General features: G+C 44.4%; 1 protein-coding gene across 1 annotated transcript in view; it reads left to right on the forward strand.

Moving 5' to 3' along the window:
• The window catches only part of CNTN6 (contactin 6), a gene marked incomplete at both ends in the record, with an annotated part of 215,468 nt that overhangs the window by 97,751 nt on the left and 100,385 nt on the right, over positions 1–17,332 (forward strand). The window contains one exon of the mRNA XM_080718223.1: positions 12,180–12,275. Coding sequence (XP_080574349.1) covers positions 12,180–12,275 — 96 coding nt within the window. The remainder of the gene's footprint in view (positions 1–12,179; positions 12,276–17,332) is intronic.

The following is a 17,332-nucleotide window of genomic DNA, read 5'->3' on the forward strand; positions in this document are numbered from 1 at the left end:
GTATTTGTCTCTAGTGCTTATATGAGTAAATCGATTATTATGAAGTTATTCCTGGTCGGTTGATTACTATGTCACTGGATGCTTATTCTTTCTTAAACATAATCAAAATACAAAATTGAGAAAGTTGGACAGTGACCTTGATTAATCATTATTGTACAGAAGTCGATAGCTTCTGTTTCTGCCTGTCTTATGAAAGCTCAGGCTTTGGGTGCCGAGTGGGTCACCTCATTGCTGTAGTCACAGATGTGCTAAATATCTCAAAACCGTGAAGGAAGACACAGAGACCTCCATGGTCAGCTCGGGAGCTGAGAAGCTCACAGAGTATCTTGGCGAAGATAATCCAAAGCAATGCCTCCCGCTCTTTTATTTAGACTCAGTACATTTCTCTTCCTGAGACTCAAAGAGACAGGATCATTGAGCGCATGAGTATTACTGTCCTAGAAGCTGGAATGAACTAGAAAATCAGCCAGTTGGCTTTCAGACACCATGGCATCATGGTGAAGCGACAGGTCATCCTAGATGGGATATGGCTCTTGACTGCCTCACGTGATTACCAGTTCAGTGTCCTTTTGGCATTTTTTGAAAATGTCTGTGTTTTAGGTTTCATATAGAAATGGATTTGTTAATAGTCCCTACTTCTTATGCAGTATACTTAGGTAGTCAGCTCGTGTGTCCACAGTGGAATAGTTCCAGGTCCCACCCTAGGAACCAAACTCCACCAGTGTTCAAGTCATTTATGTAAAATGGTGTCGAATTTGCATATAGCCCGCACACATCCTGCTGTCTATGGTAAATCATCTCTAGGTTAATTGTTGGCCTTAGTACAATGCAAATACTATTCAAATAGTTGCTTTACTGTATTGTTTAGACAGTAAAAACAAGAAAGAAGAGATCTGTATATGCTCAATGCAGACACATATGGTTTGTTGAACATTTTTGATCCTTACTTTGTTGGACCTGAGATTCCTTAACTCAGATATGGAGAGCTGTCAATGAATTGAATGAGAATAACATGTAAATATGATTTCAACATGATATTATCAGAAATATAAAATCTACATATATGTGAAACGAACTCTGAATCATCCCAACAGTTATGTCTCATTGAGGGCCATTTGACATGGATATTTAGCAAATTACATATATTTGCTTCTTTAATTCTCACAATTAGATAATGTATTTTTTGGGGGTGGTACTGGGGTGGAACCCAGAAGCTTTCTACCTCCGGGATATACTCCCAGACCTTTTTTATATTTTATTTGGAAACAGGGTCTCGCTAAGTTGCTGAGAGCCTCACTAAGTAGCTGAGGCTGGCTTCGAACCCGTGTGATCCTCCTGTCTCAGCCTCCCAAGCGCGGGGATTACAAGCGTGCGCCACCACGCCCGGCGATAATGTAGTTTTAAAGAATTACATTTCTGGGCTGGGCGTGGTGGCCACGCTTGTAATCCCCGCGCTTGGGAGGCAGAGACAGGAGGATCGCGCAGGTTCGAAGCCAGCCGCACGCGCTGGCTTAGGAGACCCTGTTTCCAAATAAAAAAATATAAAAATAGGTCTGGGAGTGTAGCCCAGAGGTAGAAGGGCTTCCAGGAACCCCAGTACCACCAAAAAATAAAAATTAAAAAAAAATAAAGAATTACATTTTTTGGTGAGATGTGGTGACACAGCTGTGATCTGAGTACTTCAAGGGCTGAGGCAGGAGGATGACAGGTTTGAGATCAAACTGAGTGACTTAGAAAGCCCCTCAGGAACTTTTTGAGACCTTGTTTCGACATTAAAAATAGAAACAAATATGGGGATATAACTTAGAGGTAGAACTCCCCTGGATTCAATTCTTAGTACCAAAATAAATAAGTAAATTATATATGCTTATATCATTATTCTTTTTAGTGACGTTCCTTGAGTGGCCTTTACATATAAGATTCTGAGCATATTAAGGAACATTTAAAATCTTTTAAAAGTACCCTTTTCAATGTCTTACAGTTTATCATTTCTGGCTTTAGATACAAACACAGGTTTGTCTGATTCCAAAGTGCAAACATTTTTCCCACCCCGTGACTTCTCTTTCTTTTCATACGAAAATACATTTCTCTTCTGCTTATGGGTTTGCATGTCTTTTTTTGGCCGTGGTAAACTCATAAAACAGTTTGGGAGATGACCTGTCTTAACTTCCAACAGTAAATCTCACTTTGCTGGTCCAACTTGAGTTTGCACCTTTGATCAGCTTTCCCTCTTCCCCCACCCACCCCTCTCGCAGCCCGTCAGTCAATGAGCTTGTCGTTTCTAGATTCCGAGTAGAGGTGAGATCACGTGGTGTTTGTCCTTCTGTGCTTGGCTTGTTTCACTTATCACGGTGTCCTCCCAGTTCATCCATGTGATAAGATATGACAGAGTTTTCTAATTTTACCAAGACTGAACCCATCCCGTTGTGTCTATACAACACATTCTCTTTATCGTCCGTCTTTGGGTAGACAGGTAGGTTGTTTCTAGGGCTCGGCTAGTGTGAATCATGGTGCAATAAATGTGGAGGTATAGATGTCTCTTCTGTACTGGTGTCAATTCCTTCTCACATGTGTCTAGACTAAATGGACAGAGTAATCATTGCTGTAGCTAGAAAACCAGTGTCCTCCATCACAAATAGAGGAAAACTTGGAGAAGCAAAGCAGAGCTGTGGAAACTTAAAGGGCATCTGTTTTCCTAACGCCTAAGCGAACTGCCCATGACCAGTGATAACTGTCTCACATGCGGGTGACATCTCTCAGGGTGGTTACCATCTCTATCTAAAAGTAGAACATAAGTGAATGTGCTTTAGAAGAGAATTTATTTACAATATTCTTCTCTTTTTCTCATTCTCCTCTTCTTCTTTCTCCCTCCATATCTCTCTCTCTCTCCCTCCCTCCCTCCCTCCCTCTCCTTTTCTCCCTCTCTCTCTCTCTCTCTCTCTCTCTCTCTCTCTCTCTCTTCTCTATATCTATCTCTATTTCTGTGTCAATCTTGATCTCCCTCTCTCTCTCTTCGATACTGCATATACAAAGGTCCTTATCACTGAACCAAATTCCCTTCAGGGCTGACCAGAGAAAGGCACTAACCACGTTGCAGACTGTACTGTGGCCCCAAAGACGCTGCTTAGCACAAGGCCCGTTGACGCCTCGACAGCACTTTCTAACAACACCTTGAGAGTCGCTCTACCTATTTCCCACGTGGCTGTTCTACACACTGATGCCAGGAGATCGAAGCTCTGCTAAACTTACTGCTCACGTCCGTGAGAGGTCTTTAAAAATAACGGTTCTGATGTTATACTCCTGCCATGAACAGGACACAAAACACCGATTTCTTTTTTCTCCTGGTGTTGGGAAGCTGTTCATAGCTTAGTCAGCACCTCGCATAGCATATTTAATTAGCCCAGATCTACTCAACACCCGCTGCGCTTTGGATTCGCCTCTTTGGCGTGGACGTTGGCAAGAGAATAAATGCATGCTTCACCTCTGCTGTCCCAGGCTTCCTCAGGAGCATCCTCAGATACTCGCTGTGGACAGAGCAAGCGCCACGATGCTGCAGAGAGCGAGGCCCACGGTGCCTACAAGCCGCCCTGCCTTCTTATCCACTCAAGGACTCGGTCTCTCTCGAGGGCCCCTGCTTTTGGTATTGAGAAATGTCAATTTCATTACCTCATCCCAGGATGCAGAAATAGCCCCGAGTCATATCTTGAGAGATTATCAACTTAAGAGGTAGGGATGCTGTCTCCCTTGAAGAAGAAAAGTTAGGAAGATGAGCTTTTGTCAGAAAGCAAAGGGCGAGAGCAGCAAGAGGCAGGCAGCCTAGACTTTTCCTGGCTTCTCAGACGCCAAGCCAGGAGGTGACGTCTGCCTCCCGCTGGGCTGGATGGCTTTATGGACAGTGGGTTTCCATGACCCTCCATCCAGCAACGCGTGTCAAGTCAGAGAAACATGCTCCAAAATGAAAACATAACAGGATGTGGCAGTGCTTGGAATCAGAGTCGCATACTTTGGGCTTTAGGCTTTTTTATTATTATTTATTTGTTCGCTGGGCATTTGAGCTGACCACTTGGTAGCGAAAGAAGTCAGGCTCTGTCTTTCAGAAAACATGAATAGTTACATCAAAAGACAGAGATACATTCTGAAAAAAAAGAAGACCTTTGAAAAATTGCAACCATCCTGATTTTCCTGGTATGTATTGGTGTTATCAGTATTGGAATTGAAGCCCCCACATCATTTATTTTGTGCTTAGCACCACCTATGCATAATGGGGACAATTACTGTCACTCATCTGAGGAAGGTAAAAGCATTTTAAAAGTAGAAAAACTTGAAGGAGGAAGAGACTAATTAAAGTTGGCATGGTGGCCCATTCATTTAATCTCAGTACTGGAAGGATGGGATAGGAATATCATAGGATGAAGGCCAGCCTCGGCAATTTAGTGAGGCCCTCAGCAAACTGGTGAGCCCCTGTTTCAAAATTAAAATAAAAAAAATTAAAACAGGGTCAGGAGTGTACCTTGAAAGTAGAATGCCCCTGGGTTCAACCCTCAGAACCACAAAAATAAAGAAAAAACTAATGACTCTCCCCTCAGTTAACACTTGGATTTGATACACATTCTTGGACCCCAGACCTATGCGTTTCGTCATTTTGTCTCTCTCTAAGCTTTTACAGAATGTGTTTGTGGGCTGCGTAATCTCTTTTGCACCCGTTTCTTTCCCTTAAAAAAAAAAACTAAGGGGATGGACTCTGATGTTCTAGTTAAGTCATACGGTGTCTCTCCTCGTACACTGTCATAGTTCTGTTATGTTTCTCTTTCTTTTATCTAATTAGAACTTTAGGGATTATGGCGATTTAAGGGGCTAGTTTGAAGACAGCTCATGTCTAGGACTTGAGTGCTTAAATGGCCATCCCTTCCTCCTCCATTTCTTTACATCCATCCTTCCTTCCTTCCTTCCTTCCTTCCTTCCTCCTTCCCTCCCTCCTTTCCTTCCTTCCTTCTTTTCTATAATCCCAGTACATGGGAAGCCAAGACAGGATAATCACAGGTTGTAGGCCAGCCTCAGCAATTTAATGGGGAGGTATCACACTTTTTATAACCAGACACATAAGTCCATTATAAAAATAAACCATACCCAGCCCTATATGTTATTATAACAGATCAATTAGGTGTTTCATATTTCTTGTTCTCTATACAAAACACTTATCTCTGTGGAAATCTACATGCTGGGCTGACAGAATAGAATGTCCCCTCTATTTTTAATCTATTTTCTCTTTAACGTGGTAAGAAAAGAGTTCTCAGTGAATTTATTATTCCCAGGAAACCAAGTAACAACTCACTTGCTTTCTACTTACTTATGAATTTTTATTTAAAAAAAAATCCTTCCACATCTCCAAAAGAAGAAATCGTAAGTGGGATCGTAAGTGAAGTTGACACCAGAAACTCTCGCAATAGTTTCCCACTCCCTACATGGATATTAGCATTCCAGATTTACATCCAGCATCAGGATTTAGCTATTGTTTATTTTATGAGATTTGACAACAGCATTGTGCTTTATTAGGTTATGTCGTGTTAGGTTACTGAGTTATGCTCAGAAACACGGTAACATCATGAACACTAAAACCCTGCGTGTAGCACCCAGAAAATGAAACTGGTCTCTAGAGAGATATTTTTTGCACACCACTTAATAAAAGCCTGAGGAAATTAATAATAGGACTAAGACACCTCCTTAATCAAAACCACCCAAGAAATAGGAAATGGTAACAGGAACAACTCGGATAGTCTCCGTGAGACCCTCTTCCAAGGAGAAGGATGGATTGCGAATAGCTTGGTGGATTCCTGTCTTAAGATCCTTCGGGAGGATTTTAATTGTGAAAGCTGCTCGTTCTGTGTTAGGGAGTGCTGTGTGTCTACTGCAGAACCAGCGGACTTTTTTTCTTCCCAGCGTCTTTTACCATTTCACATTTGTTGGGCAAGGTATCCGCATTTTTCTGCCCAGCAAGTACATCTTGCCTTAGGCCACAACAAAGCGTGGGCCTTCACCATGGGAACCAAGTCAGGGAGGTAAAGTAGTGTCCTGTGGACGCCAACACGTCGCTCGGCACCAAAACTTCTCTCTTGAGGAAGGGTCCTCAAAGAGGGGGAAGTCGTATTTGATTGATGGAAAGCAGGGGCGAGGGGGAAGTAATACCACATCTCAGTCTGCGAAGCGGCGACCAACGGGAATCGCCGTGGAAGGTTGGACAGGGTGGTGCAGAGAACGGTCTCTGACCCGGAGCAGATCACAGGGACTGGGTCTGGGTGAGGGTCGAGGGAGGGAGCAGGCGAGATGGTCTTTAAGTATCAGGGCTCTGGAACTTTGGGGTCGAGAATTGAATTTTATTTTTGACCTATGTCAACTTAGTGTAGATTAATTGATTTCAGAGAGAGAGTGAGGAACCAGAAGGAACTGAGGAACTGAGGGGTGTGTGTGTGTGCGCGTGCGTGTGTGCGTGTGTGTATAGATACTGGGGATCGAACCCAAAGGCTTTCTACCCCCAGGCCATTTTTCTTCCACTTTGAGACAGGGCTTTACTAGATTGCTGCAAATCTCCCTATGCCAAAGAGTCTGTCCTCCAACCTGCCATCCTTCTGTGTCGGCCCTCTAGGTCCCGGGATTGCAGGCATGTGCCACCATGCCTGCACTTTTCTTTTTTTTTTAGACAGCAGAAACTAGTAAGATTTATGATTTCTCTTGCCTCTGAATAAAATAATGGTGGTAGGGAGGTAGTGGAAGAGGAAAGTAGATACAAGAAGCAGAGGAGAGCTGGCTAAACGGTGTTTTGGTTTTAAGGCGTTAAGAGTTGAGCGGAAGGGGCAGCGCATGGCTGTCGTTCCGATACTGGGAGGCTGGGACGGGAGGATTGCAGGTTTGAGGCCAGCCTAAGCAGCTCAGAGAGGCCCTCAGCAGGTCAGTGACCCCCGGTTGCAAAATAAAGAATGAAAAGAGCTGCGGGGAAGCTTGGAGGTCGAATGCCTGAAGAGAAGGAGGGGGAAAGGAAGGAAGGAAGGAAGGATTGAGTGGAGCTGCGCTTTTACTGAGTCAGTGAGATCGACGCATGTGCAGAGAGGAGCAGAGGTGCTTCGTGGTAGTCACGGGAACATCTCTAGGTGGAAGGCAAAATAAGGGGAGGGTCCACGTGTGCAGCAACATGAATATGGGGATGAACCCAGACACAAACGCAGGTTCAAAAGGGCCAGGATGGGGGAGAGAGACACTCTCTAAAGCTCAGGATGGACTTACACAGACTTCCCGAGGTCAGTCACTAAGCCAAGCATGGGAAGGAGGGAGGGGGAGGGAGTGGGGTGGGGTCCGGAGGGGCTAAATGGGTGATGCGTGCATGTCTGTCTCCACAAGTCTTTTATCCCGTTAAGATGTATGACTATAATGCACCAATAAAAAATGAAACCGGAAATAAAATAAATAGCCCAAAAGAAGAGTCAAGAGTCAAAGATGGAACGCTTCCTGTTTTCTAAAAGCCTGGCGCCCCTGTCCCTGGTCACAGCGGTACATTTTTTGTAACCCCAATACTTGGGAGGTTGAGAGAGGAGGACCCACTGGTCGGAGCCCCACCTCGGCATCTTAGGGGGACCCCCAGCCACTTAGCAAAGCCCCGTTTCAAAATTAAAAATTAAAAAAAAAAACGGGGGACAGGGTATAGCTCCGATATACAACACTCGTAGGTTCAATCCTTGTTACCAAAATAAACACATATTAAATAAATAAAAAATAAATAGATATATGCAGGCACCCCTACCTTCCTCCAGGAAAACGCACAACCCTGCAGAAGCATGGGGCTTCGGTTTTACGTGGTGTGGCAGGAATATCAACTCACTGCGCTTAAAGCGACAGGGAGCCGGGCGTGGTGGCGCACGCCTGTAATCCCAGCGCTCGGGAGGCTGAGACAGGAGGAGAGCGCAGGTTCGAGGCCAGCCTCAGCTACTTAGAGAGGCTCTCGGCAACTTAGTGAGACCCTGTTTCCAAATAAAACATAAAGTAGGTCTGGAAGGACAGCCCAGAGGTAGAAAGACCCTGGGTTCCACTCTCAGTACCACATAAATAAATAAATAAATAAATAAATAAATACTAATAAATGAATAGATAAAGAATAAACGAATAAATGAATAAAGTGGCGAGGGCTGCAGGTTTACACCTGGGGATGGCGGGGCAGCGTGGCGCCTGAGAGCGTGAGCCATGGAGACAGCTGCTCCGTGTCAGCCCTGTCTGGGCTCCTGGGAGCCCCGTGGGCTTCGGCCAGAGCGAGTCCTCTGCAGCCAGTTTCCTCCTCCTCCTCGTATTCAATGTGACCGTGGAGCATGCCTGGCAGGCTGGCTGTGAGGTCTCCACAGGGGCTCCAAGTGTCTGGCCCAGAGTAGCTATTCTTCACATAGCAGAAAAAGCAAATGAGACGGAAAAAAAGAGAAAGAAGACTTCCAGTGTGAGATGGAAACCCTTCGCTCATCACAAATGTGCCAAATGCAATTACCATCATCGTTCAGACTTTGCCTCCGCCCCGATTCCTGCCAGCATGCACGTTTTCCTGGTAAACGAGTGGGTCTGCTCTTCCGATGTTTCTAGGGGCTGCCTTTGGCCCTGGCCAGTGACCCGGACTGTGTACATCCTTCCCCCAAGCCTCGGAGGCTTGGCAAACCGCCGGCGTCCTCCTGTGCCAAGGGCTGCAGCCGCTGAACATCCCCCGGAACGTGATCCTCGGGCCCTGGCTGCAGAGGCCCCATTTTCTTACTTTAATTAAGCTGAGATTCATTCCTCTATGTGAGAGCTGCGAAGATGTGTCCTCCTTAACTCTCGACGTCGCAGGACTTAGCGCGGCCCGGTCTTCATTTTAAGCACATTTCGAAGGCCCTCGTCCCTGCTCTGCACCTTGGTTGCTTCAGGAGGGAGCATATGGCCCGGTAATTCTTTACAGCTCCTGCGATGGGCCATTTTCAGGCACGTCCTGCTGGCCTTTGGAACCGTGCCTCGTTTGTGACGGCGATTTCGCTTCTGTGCCTGCCAGACGTTTCCCCCGGAACAAGCAATAAAACCACGGGCCCCCGCAAGCTCTGGTCATCATATGGGCTTAATGAGAGCAGCTTCAACAACCAGGGTGTCTCACAGGCGCCAGCCCTGCAGGCACGTACCTCCAGCACAAGGACAGCCTTGGACAGGTCGCCTGTGTGCTCTGCGGGAATAACTCCAAAATATTATGGACTCTGAGTCCATCACGGGGAACAATCTCACACCAAGCTATTTTCTCTTAAGCAAAAAAATGGAGAGAGAAAAAATAGAAACTGTGCCTCTCTCTGGCCTCTCCTTGTCGAAGGATAAATCTAAAGTTGTTAAAGGTCTGAGACAGAAAAAAAGTAAGTCACTGGATCTGCCAGCTCAGTGAGCTTGGCCTCAAAATGTTTTCTGAGCCGGGTATGGTGGCACAAACCTGTAATCCCAGTACTTGCGAGGCTGAGACAGGAGGATTGAAGGTTGGAGGCCAGCCTCAGATACTTAGGGAGACCCTCTGCAATTTAGCAAGATCATGTTTCAAAATTTAAAAATAAAATAAAATAGGGGCTACAGCTATACCTTGAAGGTAGAATGTGTTCAAGTACCATACAAAATAAGATGAGGAACTTTTTCTCAAATAATGGGTCTTGATAGCAGAAAGGTATTTGAAACACCCATTGGATATATAAAAGAGATCTTGTTCAAAGCATACTGATGAGAGAGGGAAGTTCCTTTAAATAAGGCAAAATTATAGCTTGTCTCCGACCTGCATGCAATTAAATAATATCAAAATCTGCATTATAAAAACCTATGAACTAATAATATTTGGAAAAGACCTAGTTTTGATAGCTCCCCAGGACTCAGGTGGCTTTGGAGAGGAGCTGATTCCTTTTTCTATCCGCCAGTTTCTTTCTAACGTAAGAAACACATGGGAATTCTGTTTAACTGGAAGGAAAGGCAGAGTCTGAGGAAGCCTCGGAGAGGAAGGAAGATTCATTTGCTCACAGAGTTCAGAGATTTTGAAGTTCAGGCCACGTGAGGCCAGGTCCGTGGGGCCCAGGGCGTGCTGGTGGCAGGGATCAGAGAAGAAGAAAGCAGTCTCTGTTCTCATATCATGGAGGTCAGAAAGAGGAAAGCCAGTAAGCAAAGATTCAGACACACGAGCGCGGTCTCCAGGGCCGCAGCCCTGGTGAACCACCTTCTCCAGCCACAACCCACCCGCCTGCGTGACCACCCAGTGAATCCACTGTATTCATCCACTAGTGATATTACAACCCCCATGACTCGATCTCATCAACTCTGACATTAATACCTGAGCTCTTCCAGGGACATTTTGTATCTGACCATAATACATTGCATCTACTTACCTTATATACCTACAAAGCAGTCTGAAAAAAAGTATCCTGTATTTAGGAAAGGATTTTTTTTTGGGGGGGGGGGATTCCTGGAAGCCCTTCTATCTCTAGGCTACACTCCCAGACCTTTTTTTTTTATATTTTTTTATTTGGAAACAGGGTCTCTTAAACCAGCGAGGCTGGCTCTAAACCAGCGCGATCCTCCTGTCTCCGCCTCCCAAGCACGGGGATTACAAGCGTGCGCCACCACGCCTGGATTTTTAATGTACAAATCTACTATGGTAAATAAAGAAAGGGTAGGTCTTAGTAGACGATTCGCAATCTCTTTCTCAGAACACTTGTCCTAACTTGTAAAGAATACATTTTTTATCAGTCTTCTGAGTTATTTATTTGCTTATTTATTTCTATGTGTGTGGTACCGGGGATTGAACCCACAAACATTTTACCTCTGAACTATACCACATCCCTCTTTAAAATTTTCATTTTGAATCAGGGCCTTGCTAGGTGGCTGAGAACCTCCCTACATTGCTGAGGCCGACGCCATACCTGTGATGATCCTCCTGTCTCAGCCTCATAAGTACTGGGATTATAGGCAGGGACCACAACCCCCAGCTCTGTTCTTCTTAATAGATCATAAATGCAAAAGTGTAAGGCACATGCCTGCTTTATTTATTAATGCGTCTTTGACACCTACTAGCTTCTATATTTTAGTAGATACTAAGTCCGTTGCCTGACTGAATGTATGAATGAGATTTTATAGGCGAAGGAACAGAATCTTAGAGAAATTAAACACTTCCCTGATTCCTAAGGAATGGGTAAAAGGTCAAAAATCTCATATTTCAAATGGATACCTTAGCAGGGCATGATGGCACATGCCTGTAATCCCAGCACTTGAGACGCCGAGACAGAAGGATCACAGGTTCAAAACTAGCCTCGTTAACTTGGTGAGACTCACGGTAACCTCCCGAGAAAGCTTTCTCTTCCATCTCTGAATGTCTAGGGTTATTTGATGGAGGAAGGCACAACATTCCAGATAAGGTCATGGAGCAGCGTCGTGAAGAAACAGACCAAAAGGGCAGAGAAAATACAGTTTCTGTCTGGCCGTTTCTGTCCCACAGAGCTCTCCCCCTTCCTACGTCATGCCCTGAATTCTCACAAACTCCAGCCAGCCATCAGAATGGCAACCATTAATCTTAGATGCTGGGAGACTGCGCCAGATGTACTACAGACCTTTTTAATCACACCTTCCTCAGACAGGAAGAGTCAGTACGTGCTACCTTTAAAAGATTTCCTGCTGGGCTACAGACTGTCTGGGTGAATAAAAGTAAAAAAAAAAAAAATAGCAGATAATGTTAACACATGGCTATCACACACATTATTTAATTATGTTTAAAAAAAAAGATGGGAAGAAACACAAGAACAGGAATAAATGAATAAATGCATCACCAATAGAATCCCCTGCTGGGCCAAGTAGAGAATCCATTGCCCTTAAAAATAAAAAATCAGTTTTTAAGTTCTCTGCGAAAACCTTCCTCCTGCAGCCGGCCATGGGGACGCACATTGCCTTTGGGAGGCTGAGACAGGAGGATTGAAGGTTTGAGGCCAGTCTCAGCAACTTATAAGGTCCTCTGCAACTTTGTGAGACTTGTTTCAAAATAAAAACTCAATAGTGATGGGGGTGTAGCTCAGAGGTAGAATGCCCCTGGATTCATCCCCAGTATTAAAAAAAAAAAAAAAAAGCTCTCTCAGCAAAGCAACTAATTCTAAAATTGTTTCTTTTTGTTTTCCAAGATATTGAAGATTTTGAAACAAAAACGAGGAGCACAGTGTCAGTCCGAGAAGGCCAAGGTGTGGTCCTGCTGTGCGGGCCGCCGCCACATTTCGGAGGTACGGAGGGGTCACGGGTCACAACACTGGTGCCATCTTTTGGACGGCTCGGATTCAGTGGTAGCCCTCCATCCAGTCAAAGGCTTTATGAAAGCTCATCAATCTCATGTCCTGCATCCGCATAGTCCAATATCAAAATATCTTCGTGAAAAAAAAAAAAAGTTACTTATTCCAGCCAGGCCCAGTGGTGCATGCCTGTAATCCCAGGACGTGAAGATTGCTGAGACAGGAGGATTATTCTGGCACATTCGAGGCCAGGCGCAGCAACTTAGCCAGACCCTGTATCAAAATAAAGAGGACTGGGTGCGTAGCTCAGTGGTAGAATGCCCCTGGGTTCAATCTCCAGTGATATATATATATATATGAAAAAAAGAATAAAAATAGATACTCAAGCTCTAAAGTACAATCTTTATGACAAAGGCAGCCTGTTAAGCTTCTTTCTCTCCCTCTCCCTCTCCCTCTCCCCCTCCCCCTCCCCCTCTCCCCCTCCCCCTCCCCCTCCCTCTCTCCCTCTCCCCCCCCCCCCTCTCTCTCTCTCTCTCTCTCTCTCTCTCTCTCTCTCTCTTCTTTTATTGGTGCCTTGTATATCCCACATCACACTGTAGTTGAGAGCGCCGGGGGATACATGCACACAGCACCTGGTCAGCTTCCCTCTGGCTCCCTCGCCCTCTCCACACATGATACTGAGATCGGCGGTGATAACTTGAATTTTGCGTATGTACGTAATACCCAGGCTCCATTTCCTCTCCTGAGCATTAGGGATACTCACTGATTTTTATATTTATTGCTGTGCTAAGTATTAAACGAGCTCTTGAATGTAAACTGGCCGGTACTTCATTTTTAATAAGAAGGTGGAAGTTTTTTTTTTCACTTTTTGTTACTGGACTCTGGAGAAGCAATCCTTATCCCCTGGCAACGCCACGCTAACACTGGGAGGGGAGTTACCCCATGGACCAGAAGCACATTTTGGACGACACTGAATCAGAGTATCTTTGCGTACTGGTCAAAACCAATCAGTAACTGAGAGCTTCTCTTTTACAATACTGCCTTGATGGATCGCTCAGCCAATCCGCCTATTGCTGGGGACCCAAAACTCGTCCTGCCTCTCCTACCCTTATGGATGGGATTTTCAGATTCCAGATGATTTAAAAAATTTGATCATCCTTCCCAACTGGAACCTCAAGTACCGGCAAAGCGCCTACCAAATATATCATTTAGTATAATTCAGTATTGTGGGTACTGTATTACAGATAGTACAGATGTAGCTAAATCCTGGTTTTTGTTTTTGTTTTTGTTATTGTTATTTGTTGTTGTTTTTTTTGTGGTACTGGGGATGGAACCCTTCTCCAGGCTACACTCCCAGACCTATTTTATATTTTTATTTGGAAACAGTGTCTCTTAAGCCAGCGAGGCTGGCTTCGGACCAGCGCGATCCTCCTGTCTCCGCCTCCCAAGCACGGGGATGACAAGCGTGCCCACCGCGCCTGCCTGAATCCTGTTTTTTTTTTTTTTTAATATAATTTTGTTGGTGCATTAGAGTCTCACATTGCACAGTAGTTCAGAATGATAGAGACATAGGAGCACTTGGTGCGGTAGACTTCCCTTGGCTAAATTCTCAAATTCTTCTTTTTTTTCATACTGAGAATTGAAAGCAGGAGTCTTTTACCTCTGAGCTCTACCCCCAGAGAAGTTTTATTTATATTTTGAGACCTGGTCTCAGTACACTGCTGAGGCTGGACTTAAAACTGTCAACCTTCTATCTCAGCCTCCCGAGTGCTAGGATTACAGGCATGTGCCTCACCACAGCCGATGGGGTATACGCTATTATAATTATTTTCTTACAGAGCCAGTATATTGAGGTAGAAACAGATGAAGTAACTCTGTCTGGGTCACAAAGCTGGGGAGAAATGGACCCAAGAATGAAATTCAGGCAGTCTGGCCTCTAAACCTCTCCTCTCAGCCATCACAGCCTCTGCGTAGGATAACTTTGGAAATTGACAAAATAGATGCTTACACATAAGATGCAAATAAGTCTCTTTCTAATGTTAAACCAAATGTTATTTTTGAGCCCTTAAAACAATAAATAAAATTAAGTAATCCGCTTTAGGGGCATCTGAACAGTCTTATATCCAAATACCTTTTTTAAAAAAAAATAGATAACTCACCTGGCGAGGCGGTGCACGCTTGTAATCCCCGCGCTTGGGAGGCTGAGACAGGAGGATCGCGCAGGTTCGAAGCCAGCCTCGGCTACTTAGTGAGGCTCTCAGCAACTTAGTGAGACCCTGTTTCCAAATAAAACATAAAATAGGTCTGGGAGTGTAGCCCGGAGGTAGAGAGCTCTGGGTTCCATCCCCAGTACCACACACATTCAGTAAATTCCATCACAAAGGATCTATCCTCTGAGATTATAACCCTAGTGACTTAATCCTGCTAACTCTGATAATGAGCTCTTCAGGAGACATTCTGCATCTGACCATAAGATCCGGGTCAGATTTGCCAGTGTATATCCAGTCTTAGTGGTCTCTGGAATTTAGCAGTAATAGCAACTCACCGGACCTTTCCTTACTGGTTATTAGATGGCCCTGTATATTGCTACATCAGTGATTCCAAAAAAAAAAAAAAGTCAGATAAATGAGAAGGGACCTAGTAAAATCCAGAAATTGTGAACAAAGAGAAAACCCAATAAAGGAGATTATAAAGGTCTCAGGAAGCACTGTGGATTGCAACTGCATTATAAACTTGCTCAGCCCAATACCCAGGACTTCAGCCCAGTAAAGGAGCTCTTGTTCTAGGTCAATTGCTATTGAACTAGTACAATTGTAATTTAGTACCCAAGAGCTAGTCACATTTAATCCTGAAGCACTACACAAGGTTGGTGGTAAAGTTTATTTGTTCTTGAATATTCCAAAGGGTAGACGTAGTCATTAAACATGAGCCATATATGTCAGATTCTTTATTCTACTCATTTATTTTTCCACCTCAAGGAACACGAAACCGATCCTGAGATCTGTTCTACTGCACCGAGAATTATTTTTGGTGTCAGTGTTTATCATTACCAGTCTCTTTCGTCTGAGGTACTTCCCCTTTAATAGAAATTACATCCCATATAATGGGTATAATTGTGTATATCTTTTGTGTTTAAATTTTAAATATCAGAGCAGAAAATACAAGGCTGTAAAAGTTGTCAAAACATAATCATGCTCTGGGGAAAACAAGATCTGTTGCATGCTTGGGAGAGCACAAGATAGAGGCTTCAGTAGCTTGCCACAGATCTGCCATTTCTAATAATAATAACATTGTAGAGGATATGGTGTCAATGAGAAACTGCAAGAACACTTCAAGAAGGAAGGGGAAATTATCATTCAACCTTGATGTGGCCGCTTAACCGTCTCAGAAAAAAAAAAATTCATGTCAGAGAGGGGAAAGAAAATACTTAAAAATGCAGTGCTTTCAGCCTATGTGGCTCATGCATTACACATTTAATTAAGAAGAGCCAAAGGGGGAGGTTTAGAAGCTTCCAATTTGCGAGATATATGTATTTTATTTCTTTTCCCATTTAAAAAAATATACAAAGGAAGCATTGCTGGTTGCTGGTAATAGCCCAATGAACAGAGCTCTAACGGAGGGCTTTTTATGTGGATTAGTGCAAAGGGAGAGCCAGCAGGAGGAAGGGAGCGGGGCATGGGGAGAAGACCCTGACAGCCAGAAGTGGGAGTGCGCACCTGGAATCCTACTACTTGAGAGCCTGAGACCGGAGGATCAGGATTCAAGGACAGCCCGAGAAACTTATCAAGACCTTCAGCAACCGGGCAAGACCCTGTTTCTGCACACAAAAAATAAAATAAATCTGGGGACCAAGCTGGAAGGTAGAATGTCCCGGGGTTTGATCAATCCCCAATACTGTGCACACGTGTGCACAAAGATGCATGCGCGCACACACACACACACACACACACACACACACACACACACACTGACAGAAGGACTTTCAAGTCACATCTTCCCTAATTTTCAGAAGACCTGGAGTCATGCTTGGACTAAAGTTCCAGAAACACTGCTGGCTTTTTCTGTCACTTCACTTGGAAAACAAGGCTGTTGACACCGAAGATCTCAAATCCCCACCAGCCAGGACATTCGGGAAATGTATGGACTAAACAAAATTCTCATCTCCAGCTCCCAAGGCCACCCAAAGAAATGTACATGGTGTCTCCCAGTGCTCGGGAGGTTGAGACAGGAGGATCATGAATTGAAGGCTAACCTTAGCAACTCGGGAGGGCCTGTTGCAGAATAAAAATTAAAATAGAGCTGTAGCTCCTAGGCAGGATCCCTCTGGCTTCGCCTTACAGAGAAAGAAAAAGAGAAGAATGAGAGAGAAAGAGAGAGCAAGAGAGAGAAGGAGAGAGAGAGAAGAAAGAAGAAGGAGGAGGAAGAGGAAGAGGAAGGAGGGGAGAGAAAAGAGGAGAGGAGAGGGAGGAAAGAGAGGGAAGTGGAGAAGAAATTTTATAAAACCGATTTGGGGAGAATTGAAGCAAAAGTGCTTTTTAACTTTTATCACTTTTATGTATTCTTCTCCTCTGCTGGGTTGAAATCTTCCAGAGGCTCCTAAATATTTCACTGTGGAAGAAGGACACACCGCACGTAGGAACAGATCGGAAAGTTTCAGTAGCTCAGGTAAAAACGAAATCGGCAAAGGAGCAAAGAAAATGACAGTTTCAGGTCCCAAGATTATAGGTTGAAGAATACAGAGATTTCTTGGGCACTAGCAGCAGCCTGTAATTTCTGTTAAGTGGAAGAGGTTACATTGATTTCTGAGAACTAAAACTTATTTTTTTTCCCCAAAAAAGGCCTTGACTAAGGATTCCTGAGCCAAGACATGGCCCTGGGAATTGGTTCATGATTGTCTTTATTTCACAAAAGGTTCAAAAGATGAAGAGTCACTGACAACAGGGGAATATGAACTCCCCCCTTCGTTTTATGTGGAGGAAAACTTTACTATCCAGACGACTCCACGGCTTCCAACCAAAACCTTTGAGCATCTCTTTGGTGGAGACGGAGCC

This window comes from Muscardinus avellanarius (genome assembly GCF_963383645.1).
Source record: "Muscardinus avellanarius genome assembly, chromosome: 22".
In the NCBI taxonomy this organism is placed as follows: domain Eukaryota; kingdom Metazoa; phylum Chordata; class Mammalia; order Rodentia; family Gliridae; genus Muscardinus; species Muscardinus avellanarius.